This window comes from Sus scrofa, chromosome 2, assembly GCF_000003025.6.
Source record: "Sus scrofa isolate TJ Tabasco breed Duroc chromosome 2, Sscrofa11.1, whole genome shotgun sequence".
Taxonomy (NCBI): domain Eukaryota; kingdom Metazoa; phylum Chordata; class Mammalia; order Artiodactyla; family Suidae; genus Sus; species Sus scrofa.
In genome coordinates, this window is record NC_010444.4 from 101,552,120 (window position 1) to 101,575,982 (window position 23,863).

Consider the following 23,863-nt stretch of genomic DNA (forward strand, 5'->3'; position numbering starts at 1 on the left):
GCCGAATTTGAGACCAGATTGTTTGCTGATTTGAGCAACGGAACAAATAGAGCTTTGTCCTCCTTGGTGTCAATGCAACTGGGGAGAATTTCAATAGAAAGTATAAAAGGAAGAAGCAGTATGGCAATTCAGTTAATGGGAGAAAAATCCTTAGTCAAATCATATATTAAAATGCACAGTGAAAAAAAAAAATGTCTGTGAAAACAAAGAAAAATGGCATACCCTTTCTCCAGGTCTCACTACGAGGAAGGTAATGCAATTATGCAATTCATTGTTACTAGCAAAGGCAGGCCAGATGCATCGAGCTGTTAATCAGTTAAGAATAAACACAAAAATCTCAAAAATAAATATCCTTTAGCACCATTTTTGAAATGAGCTCAAGGTAATGACGACTTACAATGAAAAGACTTTGTTCCACTCAGGATTGAGATTTTTGTAGACCGTATGTGTTAGCAGCCTATCATTGTTCAGTTCAACCACACAAAATGGGTCACTTTTACCTATAAGAGATAGATGGAGGGGGGACATTTTTAGTATAAATAGCGCCCACAGTTCATGGTGTGGCTACCCTTACTACATCTCTTTCCTTAAAAGTTTTATAGAAAACGAAAGAGTGCAATAAAAAAAAAAAAATCCATCAAAATGAAGTTAGATATAACTAAATGTTAACAGTTGTGATTCAGAACAATTTTGAACCTGAAGAAAAGTAAGAGCAAAATTATATTGCTGGTATTTTAATTTGCACATTTTTAAAAACAAAAATAATACTATAATTTCAATTATGAGGGAAAATGTGATGTGTATCCATCCCTAAATCAGTTTTTATTTAATTCAATGACCATTTATTTAATTCATGTGTTTTCCAACTCATCTGACTCACTGGTAACTTGTAACAGAAATTTCTAAAACAGGTTTCTTTTGGGAAAACTGCTCTATTGCAGAATTACAACATTTTAATATGACTTTAGATTCTCTTCTGAAATATCTATAGCATCAGAGGAAGGTAAATTAGACCCGCTGAGGTAGAAAAAATTCTGCCATTTGATACTTAACTTCAATAGCAAATCTGCATGTTAAAGAGCAGTATTTTTTCTATCCACTGAGAGTGAAGGATTTGGAAGTTATCATATGTTTACAGTGACTCTGTTCTGCCACAGTCAAATCTCATCCATTTGGTAATTATATTTTGTGATGTCCTCAATATTTTTGTAATGTCATGTCCTGTATCATAAGAACTCATAAAGTCAGAGGCTCTATGGGGGCAGCATTAATGATATTAGCGCAGCATGTAATTTGTTTGATACCTTATACAAATGACAATGAAATCAATATTTAGACAAAGCTGTCCAGAGGTCATATCTTTTAAACTACAATATTGATTTAGACTACATAAGAGGTTAATGTGCATATTATTAACTTTAATGATAAAGAATAATTGTTTTAAATGCATTGTGAATTATAGTCACAGTGGTTTACACTTCTGTGAAAGCTTAAATATCATTGAAGATTTTCAATTAAATTTTAATAGGAAAGAATTCATTAGCTATCAGTGACCGATAAGCTGTGTATTTCCACACAGCAGTGTATTTACTTTCCATATTGTAATTTTTCAAATGAGATGTACAAACTTTGACTCACCTTTAATTTATTAATTTTACATTAAAAAGATATTTAATATGTGTGTGTTAGTTCAGTGACCTCATATAGCCCAGGATAATTGCATAATTTAACATTATGGTAATCTTTTCAATTTTTGGTCTTGGGGATAATTTTCAATAAAGAATAGAGAACTGAAAGTCTTTAAAGTCTGGTGAAATGTTTACCTCTGCTTCAGTATCTGTATTTTTTCCCACCTTCATTCCTCTTACCCTGCCTGCTACCACTTTCTTTTACAACTCAACACATGCCATGAAAGTTAATATTCAAAAAAACTTTTTTGGCTCATTAAAATACATTATAATAGATTTTATTTGCCACATCAACAACTTTATTTTCTTCCATAGACTTCAGGTACAAGAATGAAAATTAGATTCAGTTTTCAAAACCATAGTTATTCCTAAGGCTCATATTATCTTCTTTCCACCTAGTTTTCTACTGGGTACTATGGTAGGAAAAAAAGAACATAAACTACAACTTCAAACAGTGCATAAAAGGTTGGAAAGATAAAATATATCTACCTATAACAACCAAAGAAAATATTAAAGCTCTATTTATGATAGAATCCACGTCAAGTTTAACTACTTTGCTTTCACTTCTGATGAAATGATAAACTGGAAACATTTAGTTCAAAGCCAAGTGTAACTCTCACTCTTCCTTGGACCTCCTCCTTCTCATGTTTCTTTTACATCTGTACATTCATACTAATCTTAACTAGTTAAAAAAAAAAAACTACAAAAAGAGCACTTTGGGGTTTTTTTTTTTCCTTCATTTCACTTTCTTTACTTGAATTACTATTTTATTTTGATTGGCTTGTTTTTACTTGCCCTCAAATGACCAACAATGTGTAACAGATTCAATAAAAATTGTACCACTTCTCCAATAGCAAAACCTAAGAACAAACTCCAGAGACCAAAATTCATCATGAAAAAATTTTAACTTCTAGAGAGGATGGAAATAATTATTTGATTTTTTCCCGAAAGGAATTATATTCAATTGTGTAAAAGTGAATATAATACTTTCAACGAACCCCGTGGAAAGACTCCCAGTCATCACCTTCCTTGTTACTATATCTTTATTTGCTGACAAAAGAAGATCAGAGTCAGTGATTGGCTAATGGATCAGAAAGAAAAAAAATCTGTGCTTAAATGTTTAACACTTTTCAAATCTTGCTAAGAGAGCAATACATTTACCAAACCCTACGCCATGAGGTAGTGGCAACCCATACTTTCTTGCTGTTTAATTGATATTTCTAGGAAAAATCAGTATCATCCATCTATTACCATTATTACTTATTCTCTCAGTAATTCTTTTCTATTAGAATAAAGACGTTAAAGCACTAGAGATATTTCCACACTAACAACAGGGCAGAAACTTTTAAAGCCAACTCTCAGTCATTTTTGCATTCTAAATTCCAATCACTGTATAACATCATTGGCAAAAATACTCTCCTAGAAGCAACTATGTTATAACTTGAACTGGGTAAGCAATATGCTTTTTAAGAGACCATTTTAGATATTGTGCAGAATACAATGGTGTTTACATTAAAAAAAAAAAAGCCTTTTGCCTAAGATAGAACAAACTGATATTGAAGATGGCTTTAATTCATACTGATTTTCCCCAATCTATTATTCTCAATGTGTTTACAGTCATATTAAAGATTGATTATGGTCAGTGACATGAACCAATCTATGTAAACACTGTCACTTTTATTTCTCTGAAACTTCTCAAGTTTAACACATGGTTGATGTCTTCCCAGAGAGTATTGGTTAAAACCTGCACCTCCAACCTCAAGGTCCTCCAAGCCCCTTACTTGAGCTATACCACACTTTTGGAATCCTCAGATATTCCACGTACTTTCAGAGCTCTGGGCAAGGCATTAAAGTTCAAGGTGAAAGCCCAGTGGTCTGGGAAAAATGTCTTTAACTTTTGAGGCTGAGCAAAACAGAGATTGAGTACTCACTCTAGGACCCTGGCCTTGTTCCCTTACACATTCAACAGTGAGAGTAATGGTCCCTTGTAGAGATAATAGTAAGAATATAATTAGATGAATGTCTGACACACTAGCAAGGACATCAATAAATAACACTAATAATAAAGGTGATAATACCAATAATAAAGACAATTATAATACCTATTATTACCATACGTGCCAACATTTTCTGAGTTCTTATTAGAAGCCTAACATTGTTTCTGTTCCTTTGCTCAAAAATTTTTATGCTTATTCTATGAGAAAGATACTTTTACTATTTCTATTTCACAGAGAGGAAACTGAGGTAGGGAGATTTTATAACTCACCATGTCACACAGGTTGCAGTGAAGCTATTGTTCCAACCCAGGTCTATCTGACCTTCAGAGTCCTTGCTCTATCTCTATGGTTCATGCTCCCTTTAATTAAATAATATTTTAATGTAAACCACTAGGCAAGACCTTTCCCAATAACTGTGCCATGCTTTAGTATTTAGCAGTATACATCCATGGGAAGAGCTTGTTCATAGATTCATCCATTCAACAAATATTATGGCTTACCATGTACCAGGCATGTTCTGTGTTGAGGAGACATACATGCGTAAAACAATTTTAAAGAAGCCTGATCTCGTGGAGTTTGAGGAAGAAGAGAGACAATGAATACAAACATTTCATAGTATTTTAGAAGGTGTTAAGTACTGTGGAGAAAGACGAAGTTGGGAAAGTCAATAAGGAGGTGAGGAGTGCTGGACTGTAGTACAATTTTTAACAAGGCTTCCAGAGAAGGTCTCAGTGAGAAAGCAACACATGGGCAAAGAAATGAAAATAACAAGGGAGTGACCCTTGGTCAGAGAAGTGACTGTGCCTGGTATTTCTAGAAATATCCAGAAAGCTGGTATGACTGAAGGAAGTGATTGAGGGTTGGGACGGTATTAGATGCCATAGTTAGAGAAGTGCAAGGAGGGTGGAAGCCCCTCTGTAGAATTTAGCTTTCATTCTAAGTGCTAGGTAAAGTTTTTAGAGGGATTTGGGTGGTGTGACAGACATGATGGCTGCTATCTGGAGAATAAGGTAGAGAAAGGGCAATGGAGGGGACAGGCAGAAGAGTTCGGGGGAGATTATAATAATCCAGATGATATAAAGTGGTCGGATTCTGGATATATTTTGAAGGTAAAAACAACAGATTTTGCAAATGTCAATATTGAACAATCTACTATGCCTGATAAAATTTGGAGATGAAAAACAATGTATTCAGCTTTTTTTTTTTTTTTTTTTTTTTTTTTTTTTTTTTTTTTTTTGCAAAGACAAGAAGCATTCAACAAAGAGCTCTGACTAGATATCTCTAGAATCCAGCAAAGGAAAATTTTGGTAAGGAGAGAAAAGGCAATTTTATTTTTAACTTCTATTCATCTTTTCCTTCTAAAAATTATGTTTTTACAGCTATCAGCATGGATGCCAATATTACATCTTTATAAGCTATGTTATTTTTAACTAATTTAGAAAGTATCCTTCTGTCATTTCATAGTCCAAGGGCAATTAAAAATTAACAACAATTTCAACCACAATAAGAGTAAACATACAATATCAAATACTAAAAACTTACTACTAGAAAGTATACACTATAGTTTTATTTTAAAAGAGTGGCTACCCATAGTTAATGTGCTTTATCTGGTTTGCTAAATGATGCCTGAAATGGCTGGCTTTTCAGTTCCTAAATTTTGCAGTCTTGATTATGTGCTACTTAAACAAACAAAAACAATCACAGAAATACTAGTGATGGACCTAACCATTAATTATCTCCTTAATTATTCCTTTTCATCCTTTTATCTTTTCATTTAGACTTTGTGATATGCTGCTTTGCTTGCTGAGAGTATGTGAGGAGTGGAGTGGAGTTGACTAAAAGATGCAGTGCTGATGTCTATAAGAAGACTGCATTCTGCAAAGCTCTAGAGTCACCTGGAATGATTTTACTCAACTGTCAGGCTAGAAGCACAAGGAATTAAGGCAGAATCCAAAGATAAAGTATATTTTGCTTCTGATAATTTCTGGCTATTTAAAGAGCCTAAATTATGGGAAGAAGTACCAACCAGTTCTTCCTTAACTTTGACTATTTCAGCTAAAAAAATGCCTACCAATCTCCTTTCCAGTGCAAGAAACTGGAGAGTTTGGTTTGGACACAAGATAGAAATTGCAGCAGTGCTGGGTGAGAATGGGTACAGTAGGGTTCACTGCCATGACAGCTAGAAGAGAATCTTAGTCTTGCTTGAGAACATGTTGACAATTTCTAGAGAGAAATGGGAATATCTTTTGATGCACACATTACTTATCGAGTGTCTGCTTGTCTCATCCCAGAATTCTAAGTATGGTTAAGATGTAGTCCAGCTCTCAAGGTGAGCACAATTTAGGGGATATGATAGATATGTAAATAGACAGTTGTAATGCAGGGTTGGGAGTGCTGTGATAAAGCAAAATAAAGGGTTCAATGGGAGCAATGAAAGGAAGCATATCACTCTCTAACTCCAGAACCGAAAGTGAAGACTTTCTCCCAGTGGAGAAGATCATGGTGATCTATGGTAATTACATGTCTCGATCACCAGGAATTTTAGAAGTGGAGGACAATTACATAGAGAAGACTTTAAAAATTTGTGATAAAAAATATTTAGCTTAAATCTATTTGTTGATTCCTTTAACAGGGTCTCAATAACACAAAGATTAGATCTATTTTACATAATGACTATAAAATAGATTTTTTTTTTTTTTTTTTAGGGCTGCACCCATGGCATAGGGAGGTTCTGAGGCTAGGAGTAGAATTGGAGCTACAGCCGCTGGCCTACGCCACAGCCACAGCAAAGTGGGATCCGAACCACGTCTGTGACCTACACCATAGCTCACAGCAATGCTGGATCCTTAACCCACTGAGCAAGGCCAGGGATCGAACCCACATCCCTATGATCCTAGTCCAGTTCATTAACCACTGAGCCGTGAAAGGAACTCGTATAAAATACATGTTTAAAAATATTATATCAGGACTGATGCATTTATCCATAATCTAGCTAAATATTGAGGGCTGTCTTTTTTCCTTGCATTTTTATAGGGGAAAACATCTCCCAAGGAAATTAAATTAGAGACTCTTTTACCTTAACTCGTAAAAATAAACCTATAACAGATTTTAAAGCATCTACTCTATTACTTCAGTTCTTATGATGAAGAGACATTTCTATAGTCATAAAAGTTAACATCAGAACTGTCTCCAGTGGGCATTGCTTCTGGCAATCTCCAAGGTGGCACTGAGGATTAAAAAGGATGCACTGATTGGTTCATTCTTTCTCACTCTTTGTCCTTGCTCTCTCAAGTCACCACACTGACATATTTACAAAGAACTGGTAGGAAAGTCAGCACCATCCCTGCTCACTTGCTACCTGTTGTGGGCAAGTGGAAGACTTCAGTTAGTGCAAACCACTGGTTTGAGCATTAAAGTCACTCAAAAGATACTGAATGATATTTTTGTTCCTAGAATAGAAAGTTAATCTTGACACAACTGTGGCTGGCTTTGCCTAAGGTCATTTTGCTGCTGACAAGTAGCATAGTTTGCTGGGTGTGATGTGTTATAAAAGGTGTGCACATGTATGGGGACCCAGTGACCACTTCTCTGTTGCCACATCTCTGAATACACCAAGGTTTTCAATAGCACTGAAAGCAATTCATACCCACAGGGGTTTTTTATTTTGGGCCTACCCTGCGCAAATGAAGTTCTTTGGTTTAATTTCCCCAGTTGCTACAGTATGAAATACTTATATCTTAATATTTCTAAACAAATTATAATCAAGGTTGCCATGTTTTTATAAATACAAATTTCAAATGGGTAGAAGACATGAATAGACATTTCTCCAAAGAAGATATACAGATGGCCAACAAGCACATGAAAAAATGCTCAACATCACTGATTATTAGAGAAATGAAAATCAAAACTACTACAAGGTACCACCTCACGCCTGTCAGAATGGCCATCATTAACAAGTCAACAAACAAGAAATGCTGGAGAGGGTATGGAGAAAAGGGAACCCTCCTACTCAGTTGGTGGGAATGTAAATGGGTACAACCACTATGGAAAACAGTATGGAAGTATCTCAGGAAACTAAATATAGAGCTACCATATGATCCAGCAATTCCACCGCTGGGCATACGTCTGAACAAAATTTTCAATGAAAAAGATACATGCACCTGTATGTTCATTGTAGCACTATTCACAGTAACCAAGATAGGGAAACAACCTAAATGTCCATCGACAGATGAATGGATTAAGAAGATGTGATATATATACACAATGGAATAGTACTCAGCCATGAAGAAGAACAACATAATGCCATTTGCAGCAACATGGATGGAACTAGAGACTCATATTAAGTGAAGTAAGTCAGAAAGAGAAAGACAAATACCATACAATAGCACTTATAACTGGAATCTAACAAACATCTCAAATGAACCTTTCCACAGGGAAAAAAACAAACAAACAAAAAAAAAACAACTCATGGACCTGGAGAACAGACTTGTGGTTACCAAGGGGGAGAGATGGGGATGGATCGGGAATCTGGGGTTAACAGATGCGAACTATTGCCTTTGGAATGGATAATCAATGAGATCCTGTTGTGTAGCACTGGAAACTATATCTAGTCACTTATGATAGAGCATGATGGAGGATAACGAAAGAAAAAGAATGTATGTATATATATGTATGTGTGACTGGGTCCCTTTGCTGTACTGTAGAAAATTGACAGAACACTGTAAACCAGCTATAATGGAAAAAATAAAAATTAAAAAAATAAACCTTATTTTTTTTAATGGAACAAAAATGCTCATTCCAGTGTTGGTTTTAATAGAAATAGTGGGATTTAAGAGTCCAACATTTTTAATTCACTAAATAATTAAATGATAACATATGCCCAAGTGAAATTTCAATAACACACAACAATGTTATAGTTGAGGGAATCCTAGGGTCTACCCCAGAAAAGATCAAACTTGTCTAAATAAATCACTTTGCTGTATACCTGAAACTAACACAACACTGTAAATCAACTATACTCCAATATAAAATAAAAACTTTAAGTTCTTTATACTTATTTTATATTAATTTTTTTTTAGTTAAAAAAAAGATCAACCTATGTTGGAAACATCATCTAATCCTCTCCTTATCACTGAGATGTGGCTTTGACCTTAGTCTTTTTGATTGACTGACCCTCAACATAATTAAATATCTCATTGGTAGAATTACATTACCTGATACTCTTCACTAGATTCCTACTGAGTCTGGCTCTGGGACTGAGTAATAATAATAGGATTTCTCTTTTCTCACTAAGTCATGAAGCAGGTTTCACTATGCTAGGAAAATGGACCATTTAGAGCTGTGGCTCTTGGTCCATTAGGTCTAATACTTATTTTCTCATATTAAAGATTTTTGTAGTACCCTCCTTACTATTCTGAAAAACAACAAAATGGACCCATAAATGATTTTGAAATTTAACATAATGTCTTAATGCTATTATACAGAAGACTAAATAGAAAGTCATGTACAATAAAATCACATTGATTTATTCAACAAATATTTATTGAGTACTTACTATATGCTAGGCCATATGAACAACAGCAAAAGAAAACAAATGTCTCTGCCCTCTTGGAGTTTGTGTACAGTGGGGAGGAAGGAAAAAGAAATAAATACTGAACATAATTAATAAGTGGATTATATCGTATGTTAGCGAGTAATATGTGTTAACAGAAAACAGAAAAAAATAGGATAAGGGGGTTGAAGAATGTGGAGGAGGAAGATGGTGTATACATTTAATTAGGGTGGAGAAGACCCCATTGAGAAAGGGAGTTCTGAGCAAAGAACTGAATGAAGTGAAGGAACAGTCAAGTGGATATTGGGGGGAAAATGTTCCAGGTAGAGGGAGGAGCTACAACAAACACCCAGAGTGCTTAGGAACCTTGATAGTGGGGCACAGTGAGCATCAGGAAGAACAGAACATGTGAGAGAATTAACAGGGAACCAGGTCATGAGTGCCTTTGAGGCAATCCTAAAGTCTTTGGCATTTATTGTGTAAAGTTGCAGCTGGAGTTCCCATTGTGATGCAGCAGAAACAAATTTGACTAGGAACAATGAGGTTGTGGGTTCAATCCCTGGCCTCACTCAATGGGTTAAGGATCTGGCATTGCCATGAGCTGTGGTGTAGGTTGCAGACATGGCTTGGATCTGGTGTTGCTGGGTCTGTGGTATAGGCAGCTATAGTTTCAATTACACCCCTAGCCTGGGAACCTCTAGATGCCACAAGTGGAGCCCTAAAAGGCAAAATAATAATAATAATAATAATAAGTTGCAGCCATTTGCAAAATTTCAGTAAATAATATCGGTTTCAGGATGCAATCTCAATTCAGATAATCATGAAACAGATTTTAAAGTTATACCAGTGTCTATATTTAGTCATGCAGGATATGGGACAATTTTCACTATTTATGATTGTCTAATGCTTTTTAAGACAATTAGTATCCCCAATCCCCAACCCCCTATGCAAGTAGGGCTCCCCAACCATTGTGGCAATTAATTCCTACCGAAATTTCTAAATACCCAAGGGCCCAATACTGCCTTCTCTCAAGTGAGAATAATTTCCCTACAGCAAAAGCTCTTCAACATTTTGGTTTCAGAAACTCTTAAAAAATTCCCCCCCCCTCTTTTTTTTTTCCCTTCCCCCCCACCTTTTTTTTTTTTTTTAGGGCTGCTTCTGTGGCATATGGAAGTTCCCAGGCTAGGGGTTGATTGGAGCTACAGCTGTACAGCTGCTGGCCTGTGCCACAGCCACAGCAATGCAGGATCTGAGCCACACCTGTGACCTACACCACAGCACACAGCAATGCCAGATCCATAACACACTGAACTAGACCAGGGATCGAATCTGTATCCTCATGGATACTAGTTGGATTTGTTTCTGCTGTGCCACAATGGGAACACTCCTCTTAAAAATTATTGAGGTTCTGAAGAGATTTTTGTATGTGTAGGTTTTATCCATCAAAATTTACCATTTTAAAAATTAAAAATGAGGAGTTCCCATTGTGGCTCAGCAGAAACGAATCTGACTAGCATCCATGAAGATGCAGGTTTGATCCCTAGTCTCATTCAGTGGGTTAAGGATTTGGCATTGCTATGATCTGTGGTGTAGGTTGCAGACGCAGCTCAGATCTGGCATTGCTGTGGCTGTGGTGTAGGTCAGTGGCGACAGCTCCGATTTGACCCCTTGCCTTGGAACCTCCATATGCCACGGGTGCGCCCCTAAAAAGACAATGAAAGCATATAAAGATATATCTGCGTTCTTGAGTTGAAAGAATTAATATTGTTAAAATGACCATACTTACCCAAGACAATCTAGAGATTCAATGCAATCCCTATCAAAATACCAAAGATATTCTTCATAGAGCTAGAACAAATAATCTTAAAACTTGAATGGAAACGCAAAAGACTCCAAATAGCCAAAACAATCTTGAGAAACAAGAACAGAGCTGGCAGAATCATGCTCCTTGACTTCAGACTATACCATGAAGCCATAGTAAACAAACCAGTGTGGTACTGGCACAAAAACAGACAGATCAATGGAACAGGATAGAGAGCCTGGTAATAAACCTACACATTTATGGTCACTTAATCTATGATAAAGGAGGCAAGAATATACAATGGAGAAAAGACAGTCTCTTCTATAAATGGTGTTGGGAAATCTGGATGGCTACATGTAAAAGAATGAACTTAGAACATTATCTAACACCATATACAAAAATAAAGTCAAAATGGATTAAAGACCTAAATGTAAGAATAGATACTATAAAACACCTAGAGTAAAACATAGGCAGTATACTCTTTTACATAAATCATAGCAACGATTTTTTTTGGATCTGTTTCTTAAGGCAAAGGAAAAAAAAAACAAAAATGAATAAATGTGACCTAATTAAACTTAATTTCCTTTGCACAGAAAAGGAAACCATTAACAAAATGAAAAGACAACCTGATGAATGGGAGAAAATATTTGCAAATGATATGACTGATAAGGGGTTAATATCCAAAATATATGAAGCAACTCATACAATTTGACATCAAAAAACAAACAACCTGATTAAAAAATGGGCAGAAGGCCCAAATAGATATTTTTCCAAAGATGAAATGCAAATGGGCAATAGGCACATGAAAAGATGCTCAACATTTCTAATCATCAGGAAAATGCAAATCAAAACCACAATGAGATATCACTTCATACCTGTCAGAATGGCTAGTATCAAAAAGAATACAAATAACAAATGTTGGTGAGGATATGGAGAAAGGAAACCCTCATACATTGTTGGCCAGAATTGAAACTGGTGCAGCCACTGTGGAAAACAGTAGAGATGGTTCTCAAAAACCTGAAAATAGAACTACCACATGACCCAGAAATTATAAGCAAAAAGCCCAAAAACACTAAATGGAAAAGATACATGCACCCTAATGTTCATAGCAGCATTATTTACAATTGCCAAGTTATGGAAACAACCTAAATATCCATCAACAGGTTAATGACTAAAGAAGATGTGGTATATAGACAATGGAATACTATTCAGCCATAAAAAGAAGGAAATTTTTCCATTTGCAACAAAATGGATGGACTTGAAGGATATTATGCTAAGTGAAATAAGGCAGACAGAGAAAGATAAATATTGCATAATATCACTTATATGTGGAACCTAAAAAATATAGCAAGCCAGTAAATATAACAAAAATAAACAGGCTCACAGATACAGAGAATAAATTAATAGTTACCAGTGGGGAGTGGGAAGGAAGCAGGCAGGGATAGTATGGGGTAGGGGATTAAAAGGTGAAAACTATTATGTATACAATAACCTACCTAATGTACAACATAGGGAATAGAGCCAATATTTTATAATAACTATAAATGGAGTATAACCTTTAAAACTGTGAATCACTACATTGTACACCTGTAGCTTATATAATATTATAATCAATTCTACTTCAATTTAAAAAATGAGATATAACCTATCATTCATTTAGAAATAACAATAATAAATCCATGACATGTTAACATCAGAGTGATCAAATATTATGTAGCCTTTGAAAAATATAAGCAAATGACAGTGAAAAAAATAATACCTCAATACTATTATGAAAATAGTTTTAGCTTCATAAATCCCTACATGGGTCTTGGGGATCCTCCAGAGATTCCTGAGTCACACTTTGAGAACCATGACTAAGAGCAATGGAAATAAAGTATAATGTATTTTTATCTCCCTTGGGATCTAGAACTAGATGCAAAAGAATATTTATGGTACTATGTATAACTAGATGCACTCTTGAGTCCTAGAAGTGAATCATCTTGGTATATGCTGGATAGTTCAAAATACATGACAGAATAGGAAATAAAACAAAACAAGAAAGTAAAGGAAAAGGAGATTGGAGTTCCCACTGTGGCACAGTGGGTTAAGGATTCATTAGGTTGTAGCTGCTGCTTGGTTTCAATTCTATCCTTGGCCTGGGAATTTCCATATGCCTTGGGAGTGGCAAAAAACAAAAACAAAAACAAAACAGGATTTATGAAATGAGGAGGGGCAATAGAAAAGTTATGCCTAAGCCTTTAAGAGTTTAGCTAATTTATGGTAAAAACATTTAAAGAATTTATGTTCCATTAATATTAAAGAAGAAACTACATACAAGTGACTTGTTACTAGATTAGAAACGTAAAAGTTTTTTGTCCTGAAGTAAGTATAAAAACACATCATAAGCTCCTTTGTTTTCACAAGGCCTTGTAGATACTTTAGGACCTACATTAAATATATATTCAATTAGATTTTCCACAGAAAAGCATGAGGTTTCAGATAATCTTTCCTACAAGTAAATTAATTAGCTGGAAAGATCTTTCGCAATGAAATAAAATTCTTTAGTCTTAAAAAGTTAAGAACTGTGTTACATGATTAAACTTTTTAATATTATTAGGCAATAAAAGTGAATATTGCCATCTGTCAAGGCTTTGTCTTTAGCAGGACATCTTTTTTTTTTTTTTTTCTTTTTTTTTTTCTCTTCTACAAAGTGTCTACTCATTGAAGGGGTCTGTTATTCATCTTGGCACATCCTGCAGGATCTCAGATTCTGAGAGCTGGGAGAGAAGACTTAGAGGCCAAGTCCAAAACCCTTCTAGGACTTGAACCCTTCTGCATGTGGTCATACAGTCTCTGCTTCAACAGTTCCAGTGACTGGGAACTCATGACCTCCACAGGAATATTCTGATCTATTTTTTGGCAATTTTAATTTTGGGGAAATGCTTCTTTACATTTTATGGTCTCTGTAGCTTCTATCTATTCTATGATTTACCCTGTATAATATTTTTTTAAGTTTAAATAAAATAGCAGGTGCAGAGAAGGGGCACAGCATTTGTCACCAAGAACATCAGATTTATGTTCTTTGCCTGCCCTCCTGCCCTGAATATTGTGGATGGCTTGCTGAGCATCTAATCTAACTATTTCTATTATGTCTCTGCCTGAGCAGAGCAAAAGGCCAAAGTGGCATGTACTGACTCCCTTGCAGCTGGAGTTGCAGATGAGATTTAGGTTTAACTAATCAGAGGTATCTGCCTAAGATTTGAAATTAAAACTCAATTATCCGTCCACAGCAAACAGGAGTAGCATAAGCAGCTGTCACAGAGTCTTCCCAACATGCTGATATGACAGAAGCTGCAACTTCTTGGTTCGTTCATGTGGCTTTAGTACTAACATCTGGAACCTGACCCTAGAGTTTGTTTTCTTAGGCCTTTTCTGCCTCCGAAAATTCTGTGATCCAGTAAAAACTCTATAAACCCTATAATAACCATGTCCCTCCTCCCCCGCTTTGGCTGCATCCACATCATATGATGTTCTTGGACCAGGGATTGAATCTGAGCCACAGCTGCAATCTATACCATCGCTGTGGCAAGGCCAGATTCCTTAACCCACTGTACCACAGCAGGAACTCACATTAGGAACTCCATAAATCCCTTTCTGATTAAATTCGCTAGAAGGAAGTTTTGTTCTTTGGATTGAACCTTGGTCATTACCACTCTTGCCTGCAACAACACCCTCCCCACCACAGGCTTTTGGATAACTGACAAAGTAAATCACATCCAATTCAACATCTTCTTTTCTCTGGTACATGCTGGTGGCCTCAGTGAATACATCTGGATCAGTATCCTGTTTTGCCATTTGTGAGCTGCTCTGTGTGTGTGTGTGTGCGCGCGTGCTGATACAGACAAGTTACTTAACCTCTCCACATCTCAGTTTTCTAATGTGTAAAGTGGTGATAACAATAATACCTAATTAGGTTGTTTGAGATTAATTGTAATAATCCTTGTATCAAGCTTAGGGTAGTACCTGACATGTGATAAGGGCTCAATAAATGTTAGTTGCTACTATTATTGTCATCATCATTTTCACTGAGCTCTTTTCAATGGCCTTGATTTTAAAATGCCAGAAAAAACAACAAGAATATATTACGGTTAGTTTGTCAATGTCTTTCTTTACAATTTCCAAAACTGAATTCATAGCCCAGTAGGTCTGATGAGTCCAGAAGAGAATATCATTCTCAACATTCTCCTTTCATTCAATGTAGCAAAACTGACGTATATACAACTCACTCTCATGGAAATGATTAAATGCAATTCAAACTCAAAGTCTTTTCCATATTTTTTACTGTTAAAGCAAGATATCACTGTTTTGTACACAAGGAAAGACTTTTGGTTAGTACTTTTTAATGTTCATCTTGTAGAATTAAGCCTATTCAGTCCATTGATTACATATATAAATTGTATATTGCGTGTGTGTGTGTGTGTAGAGCATACATATATTGGTCTCAAGCAAAATGAATTAACTATCCCTCCAAGCAAGTTTGATAAGGAAGCAGCCAATTATCTCCTCAAAGTCATTAATAAATATGGTGAACAGGTTAGACCAAGGACAGAGCCCAGCATTCCTCCATTTGGCATCCCCATTGTTATCAATCCTTTAATATAATCACCCTTTGAGCTTGACCATTTAGTCATTTATGAGTCTAACTACACTATCATATAATCCAGATATCCCTGTAGTAAGATTTTATTTCAAAAGTCTCATTAAATCCAGATCTTCTCTGCAGCATTTCCCTTATCCACCACTCTAGAAAATGCACTTCTTATTTGCACCATATCATAATTTAACAAAATATAAATACTAGTTTAATTTTAAACAATGATTCTAACATCTGAAAGCACTCCTTCAAGCACTGAGTGAAATCCTGGAGCTAGCCCTCTCAGCCAAATCAGCAATTCTCTATTTCTTGACTCCAAGGATCATTTTGTAATCTCAGTTCCACAGAACTCAATTAATTATTTTATAGTATTTCTCTTCCCCTCATTTCCCACTGATAGTGGGACCACCACTTTCTCAGCCCACAGCCCTTCACCTCTAGAGTATATCAAACCCAATTATTAATCTTTTTGTCATCCCACCTATTCTTTCAGAGCAGTATCTTCTAACCATGTGACCTGCATAGGAATCGCGCATAACCTCTGTAACTCCCTATAAAACACTAGCGCAGACTCAGGGCTCACAGGCCCTTGTGTTAAACTGTCATTTTAATTCCTCTTTTGACAAATATTTGTTTTTTCAACTACTTGGTTTTAGAAGAACACTTTGGTATTTCTATAATTAGACTATGATTTAGCTTTTTAAGCTAAAATTACTAAAAGGAAGCAACTATTATTTCTGTGGGAGGTTTGGTGGCACAAAAGGATGAAGAGCAATGATTTGCTTTCTTTCCTTGTGATGACTTTATTTGTCCAGACTCATCTCAAGGAAGAGGCTTATATAGTGTTAAGACATTTAATATGTACATGTGTCATATTGTTTTCTAAGCTAGGTATATTGTAATGATAAGAATATCAGGAGTTGGATATTTTTAATGCATTATAAATTGGATGAAATTTCTTCTCAAAGTATAGTATCAGCTTAATAGTCTTCTACAGGCTTAATTATTAAAAAGCAGATAGAAACATATAAAAGAAGTAAAGCATGCTTAGGAAACTCGTAGTACATTTTGTGTAAAACTGTTTTTAAGATTCAAGAAGTACAGTTTTAAGATTTTAAGATAGTGAAGGCTTAAATATTAAGAATGATATCCACAAATAACCCCCTTTTTTGTGAATTATTTTACCCTTGATAATTTATAAATATGAAAGAATTCTACTGCATTATATATATAATACTTCCAATGGGACTATGTAGAGTTTAAAGGATATCTATTTCCTCTTCTTCTAATATACATTTTAAATAATGATCATAAAATCTAAGGCTATATTTATCAGACATCATCAATGTTATTAAACGTGACAATGGCAATTAAGGCATATGTCATTAAAAATTCAAACTGTTACAATTAGAAGCAGCATAGCTTCTTCTTAAGGTAGAGTTCTTATATTCTGAGGGCCACTCAAGCAACAATTGCTTGTATCTTACGCAATTTGCTTGAGTAACCCACAAAAGTTAATTTTTTAAAATGACAGTATCTTGGATGTATACGTGCTTTGCATTTCTCCAACTGCAGAGACAACTTTCAAAGAACAGACGCTCCTTTTTCTGTACAGCTACCTTTTCATTTTCTTTCTCTGAATAGATCCATAAAGTTCAGGGAAAAAACCAAGAATAATAAATCCAAATCTCTGTATAAAATATACCTTCATGACACACACAAGCTGGAAATCACAGGAACCAATAAAAATGCAGGCAGCCCACTGATAATGAGGTCAGAAATACAAATAAATTTACTTTTAATGAAGACTGGAGGCACAGTAATCAAAGTGTTAAAATTCATTTCATGCATATCTCATTTGCTTCTTAGCTGATATTTACCACGCAATTCTGTGAGAAAGTAGAGGCCTAAGATGCTCCAGATAAATGGCTCAATTAATTGTACAGAGGTAGACTTCTTTGAGCCGAGCTGGAGCTGTGAGCTCTTTATTAAAAGCACTATTCTGTAGCCCATAACCTTGTTCCTTGACTCCTCTCTGGTTTCCAATTTAAACAAGTCCCCATGCGGCCTGCTCTAAAGGGCTTTGTCTCCCTGTCATTGTTAAGAGAGCTGAGGCATCCTGGAAGTGTGAAATCAGACCTCATGAGTTGAACGGTTCCCCAGGGAACGCCGGACTGCGCAGAAGGTCAAAGTCATGGGCCGGACCATCTAAAAGTGTCTGATCGCCGGTCTGTGACACAGCAAGTTGGGGGGGGGGGGGACTGAAGAGGACTGAAATTGAACACATCTTAATTAAAGCCCACAGACAGCAAAACAAAATGTTTTCTAGGCAGCCTGTCAAATGGGGCTTAAATTTAGCTCTGCTAATGAATCTGAGCTGCTAACTGTTATTTCTTAAGATAATAAGACTCGCACGGAAGCTGATAAAAAAAACTGTAGCATGTCTTTTTCTGCTGTTTTGTTACTTAAATATTTTCCAACAATGAAGACAGTTTTCCTAAAGAAAACATGGGAAAAGTCTATGCAAATAAAGGGGTAGTAAACATCTCTCTTCATAACTAGTAGGTTTCCAGACCATGGGGCTGGTGAGTCACAAGTCTTTATGTGTAGCTTTGTTTTAGGGAGAAAAAAAAAAAAGCCTGTGTAGTGGGACTATTTCAGTGACAGATTATGTTAATTGTAAAATTCTTTTGCTGTCTTCTTTTTTTCTCTCTCTCCCTCTATTGTTTCCTGAAAGAGATGGCACATTAATTTGAGAGATCAATTCACCTGGAGTAGAGAAGTTTTATATTAGTGTACCTTTTAATACAGTGAAAAGGTAGGGCATCTTTTGAAAGGGCTTCACAGTTCTCCCATATCAGTGTTTCTGAAACTGAGTGGCTAGAATCCCTGGGGAGGCAGTGACCTCTTCCTCAGGAGCTCAAAAAAACAACCCAGGGGAAAATGAAGGGGAGGGGCTGAGGAGAAGAACCCTTTTCTTTCTCTTCTCTTAGAACTTGAAAGAACCAATAGGCCAGGTCTAAATATTCTGCAAAGAAAGCGTCCCTCAATATAGAAGACTTTCAACGTTCAGTTGAAAAAAGAAATTAGGGCACAACCAAGGAATAATTAGAAGCTAGAAAAGACACATTGCAACATACGTGAAAGGTTTCTCACCATAAAAAAAAAAAAAAAAAAAAAAAAAAAAAAAAATCCTCCCATTGGTCTTTCTATCCTCACAGTCTGTCCAGTTTCAAGAAGCACCTGATGAAGTGGTAGTCTTCCCCAGTGCGCAGAGGGCCAGATAGTCTGCAGGTTTGGCTTTGATGGTCCAGAGGGACATTAACCTTTTCAGTGGGTTAGTTGAAAGGTAAGTAAGTTATACGACATAGTATTTTTTAATGAAACAAACTTTTTCCCCCTCACGAAGAATTTAGCTGACCAACTTTGCAAACCAGAGTGCCACTTTCTCAGGCTGTGAAAGGCTGCCCACAATTTGACTGAAATTTCAATCCACTCTTGTGCCCTGCTCAATGCATGTGTATGTGTGGGAGTTGTAAATTGAGGCCTTAACCACCAGAGTTAATCTCTTTTTTAAATCTGTATTAACCTTAATGATTTGAAGTGCACTGTCCAACACTGGGCTATTGAGATGGAAGAAAAAACTACCCTCGACTATCAACAGTTTATTAGGGGCTTAACTGAAGTGACCTACTGTAGTAGCCTTCAGCTGAACAAGGCTATAGGCTTTTTGTGGAAAGGGAAAGAATTGAGGGTTTCATTAAAAAGTAATTTGTGCTTTATACTCACTCATTCAAAGAGAGTCTCAATTGCTCTTTATTCACACAGAGTTAATACAGTATCACAATGTTTCTCAATGAATGTGTTGTAACAAAAGAAAAATTTTACATTTTGAAAGGAAAAAAACTCTTTGTAACTGCAGTAAGATTGATGGCTACTTAAAAGATTATAGCATTTCTTTTCCTTGTGCTCACATTAAATGATGGAATATTATAATTTAAAAAGTTTTGCTTAAGCTATGGAAGCTTAACTTTACGTTCTGATCACGAAAAATATTTTTAAAATAGAGCGAAAGTCAGTCAGATCCAAGTTTGTGTTGTTGGACCTGTCTAGAAAAGTGTTTGAAAACCAACCTACTGTCTTATAGTAGCAGCCTCGTTTATATCAGGTCAAGAAATATTCTTTGCTTAGCACAGAGACTTATCAGGGATTTTAAAATCTCCCCTCTCCATCCACAACAATCCTAAACGTATGCTAATTTGAGCATCTGAAGATAACACTACTGATCTATTCCCTTTTCTCAAACTATTGCTGAATATCTTGTAGAGCCTAGCTATGATTATCCTCTGATATGTACAACATATTTTCACAATTCTTCTTTGAGAAAGTAGGAGATAGAGTATACAAAGAGCTTATTTGTGCCACAAATTTCAAGACAAAGACCAGGAGGGATCAGTATACCTATAAATATTTACACTTTTCAGAAGAAAAGATTATTTTAAAAATTGGTAGAATATTCAGACATTTCCGACTTAAATATATGGTCCTCAGTTTCTGCCACCCTCACAAATGTCATGAAGACCACAAAAGGTCCAAGAGTGAGCAAGGTCAAAGACTGAATTATCCTCTTGCCCCTGAATAGTTCAAGATCTCTCGTTCAATTCAGAGCACATTAGATTAGAAGGTCATTGTGGAATGAGGAATCATTAGATTTATATCCCTAAAACTGGGAGGAAAAAATGGAGAATCTGTTATTTAGTATTCTCCAAATTAAAGTCCATTTTATCAGAACAAAATTATGTCTCACAGAATTCTCAAGAGGAAAGGCGACTGTTATTCCCATTAATTTACATAGAACCATTAGGAAAGAAATATATCTATTTTTCCCAGCTTCAAGAAAACATGTACTTTAACTTGCACAGTAGCATACAGGCCAACTGGGTTAACACTGTTTGCATATTCATGAAGTTTCAAAAGCAATGACAGCTGCTCTCCAAGAGAAACAAACATATAATTGCATGTAACTTGTGTAATGGGCAGGTATTTAAAACTTCTGAAGTAAATAGGACTTGAATTTTTCTGTAAGAAATTATTGCATCCACTATAAATGTCCAGTGATAGTTCTTAGCACTTAGGTGCCCTCTGAGATACTTTTTATTTTAGGCTCTTCTCCTTATCTTCAGATGTTTTTAGCCTAACTCTGGGTGCTCCTCCGCCTGACAGAAAATCCAAAAAAAAAGTGAGTCTCTCTCCCATGATGGTAAATGTCAAGGCCATGAATTCCTGAATCTACACTCTGCTGGGCAGAACCTTTGTAGTGTAAAAGCAGCACTGTGTTCCTATTCTGGTCTTTAAGTTAATGTCCAAAGTGAGCAAAAGAAGAGCAGTTAGTTAATTATTCATTATTGACTATTGGTTCTAATAATGAACACAGAATAATAATAATAAAATCACTGCATCAAGATTAATTTTTTTTTTTTTTTTTTTTTTTTTTTTGCTTTTTAGTGCCACACTTGTGGCCTATGGAGATTCCCAGGCTAAGGGTCTAATCAGAGCTACAGCTGCCAGCCACAGCCACAGCCACAGCAACGCCAAATCTGAGCCACATCTGCAACCTACACTGCAGTTCATGGCAACACCAGATCCTTAACCCATGAAGCAAAGCCAGGGATCGAACTCGCAACCTTCTGGTTCCTAGTCAGATTTGTTTCCACTGCGCCACACAGGAACTCCCACAATCAGATGAATTTAATTATAAGCATACCAGAAATAAAAGAGAAAATGAATAAACTTTGCATTCATTAATTGTTTATTACAAGGAGCCAAGTCAGTATAAATGTAAAAAGATTACAAACAACCCTCTTTCCTACTATTTTCAAGTATGCTTATTTTACAATAATATTTGACAACTGTTATTGTCTTTTTTATTACAAATGGGTCACTAATATCTTCTTTAAAGAAACTGTAAACTCTCATTATTTTTATTTTTAACATACAGTAAATATTCATTTGATACTAGGCAAATAATAAAAATTTTAAATATTTTCATTTTGGAACAGACAACTGCTATTTTAGTTTGAAGGCATGTGATCTTTTATTTATGTTCTGGTTCTGTTCCATGAATTCAAGAAGGGTAGTAGTAATCATGTAATGGGTTTGCAAGCCCTTATATGGAAATACATTTCTCCCCTTCCAATGTCAGCTATCCTTTTAGAATAGCTTATTATTCACATGATAGGCATATTTCCATAAACAATAAGTGGATACTTTCAGGAAGAGGGCAATTTGCACTGAAACTGGTCAAGTCAGTCCTATTTATGATCTGTCTTGAGATGGACAACCTAAGGAATTTTATAAACATACCCTAAATCCTGTGAAATGAAAGAATAAGTGAATGCTTGCATAGTTGCAAATTCAAAACAATGTTTTAATTCTGAAAATTGATGAAATAATTAACTAATGAATATATCATAGAAGAGCAATGTCCAATACAGGAAGTTTTAAGATACCATACTCGCTTTGGCATTTTTACAGGTCTATTGCATGGTTAAAAAAAACTAGAACACTGTAGATGTTTAGTTTAGCTCCAGTATGATCCCTAGGATGTAGTAGGGAATTTGGACAACTAAGGAACTGGATCAGCAACCAAATAACAAGAGTTCATGCCAAATAAATGAGCATTACATATCTAAACTTGGTGAAATGTACAACGGATTTCATGTATGTTTGAACTGTAAGTGTTGTTATAATATCATCTGCAGGAAGCTGATACTGTCTAAGAAAAGAAGATGAAGCATTATGACCCCAAATGTCAAAATGCCCTGGAAGAAATATTCCCACTATGTTGGCTAAACCTTGGAGAAGGCAATAATTCAAAATTTATTTTCCTTTTCAGTGTTTCTTTTTAATAATCACCCTTTTAAAAAAATGGAGCAGAGACAGTACAAAAATCAGGTAGTTAGCAAATCTTTGCAAGATCAACAAACTTTACATTATTTACTTTGATTATCCCATGGGTGACATGAAATTTTCAATCAGCAAATGGGGTAGATGCCGCGTGCTGCTTGATATACAAGCAACAGGAGAACAGCATTCTTTCTTACCTGTGACGTCAGCGGCCATTAACCCTTCTGCTCTTATTACTTTCACCTGGAGGAATCCCACATCTTTCAAGTTATGAAATATCCGCAGTGGGCTCTGAAAGACCCAAGCATCAGTATTAGAAATGAAAGTTTCTGAAGGGTCTCAAAGAGTGTGCTTAAAAAACACCCCAAGTGGTATGGTCGATCTCAGGATGCTGCTGAAATGATCAAAGGGATGCTTATGTTTCTTCAGTACAGATGACCTTTCCACCAACATGAATGTGTACACACACACACACACACACGTAGACATTTATATAGATAATTGTTGCTATGTGCGTAGATTTTTTGAAAGAATAACAAAACCCACAACATTTCTTCCCCATAGAATATTAGCAGTGGATGGTGAACAATAAATTATAAAATAGGCCATGCCTGCTTGGCTTCTTCAATCTCCTTTACCAAAGCACTCCAAGAAATCTTTCGTCTACAGACAAGATGATTTTGGAAACTAATGATTCTTAATATTGAATCTTAAGTTGGTTACACAACACACTTCAAAGAGGGAGTAAGAAAAGAAAGTCAATATTAGTTATTTTTCTACTATTTTCCTTTTGGTTAATTTTGGAAATTGCAGATACTAGATAGATGATGGTTAAATTATTGAAAGACTGTTTTCTAATGTTTAATTTAAAAGATGTAGTTCTATACACTTTTTAGGCAAAAGATATATATAATCTAAAATAAATAAAAGTGATCACTAAAAATAAATTCAAAAGAATTTAAAATTCATTATAAAAAATGAGCAATTTTTCTTAAATTTGTAATTTTATTTGCCATTGTAGTAGGTATAGAAGTTTTGATAACTGCAGATGTGATAAATTCATTTGAGTAATAAAAAATTTTTTTAAAAATTAAAAAAATAAAATAAAATAAGTTTTGATAGAATTAATAATGGTAATAATGGCAGAGTTTTAATAAGGGTTAATACATGAAAGAATTAAATGAGGGATACCAAGAAGATATTCAGAACTCTAATTAATGGACACAAATACTTACAGCATAAAGTAAACCTATAGAGCATGATATGCATTTGTTTACTTATAGT

The 23,863-nt window shown here is 35.4% G+C and overlaps 1 protein-coding gene across 13 annotated transcripts in view; it reads right to left on the reverse strand.

Moving 5' to 3' along the window:
• The window catches only part of MCTP1 (multiple C2 and transmembrane domain containing 1), a 535,249-nt gene that overhangs the window by 167,216 nt on the left and 344,170 nt on the right, over nucleotides 1-23,863 (reverse strand). For all 13 annotated transcript variants that reach the window (XM_021084534.1, XM_021084531.1, XM_021084533.1 and 10 more), the window contains 2 exons: nucleotides 22,777-22,870; nucleotides 398-500 (listed from right to left, as the gene is read on the reverse strand). In XM_021084534.1, the coding sequence (XP_020940193.1) occupies nucleotides 398-500; nucleotides 22,777-22,870 (197 nt within the window). The remainder of the gene's footprint in view (nucleotides 1-397; nucleotides 501-22,776; nucleotides 22,871-23,863) is intronic.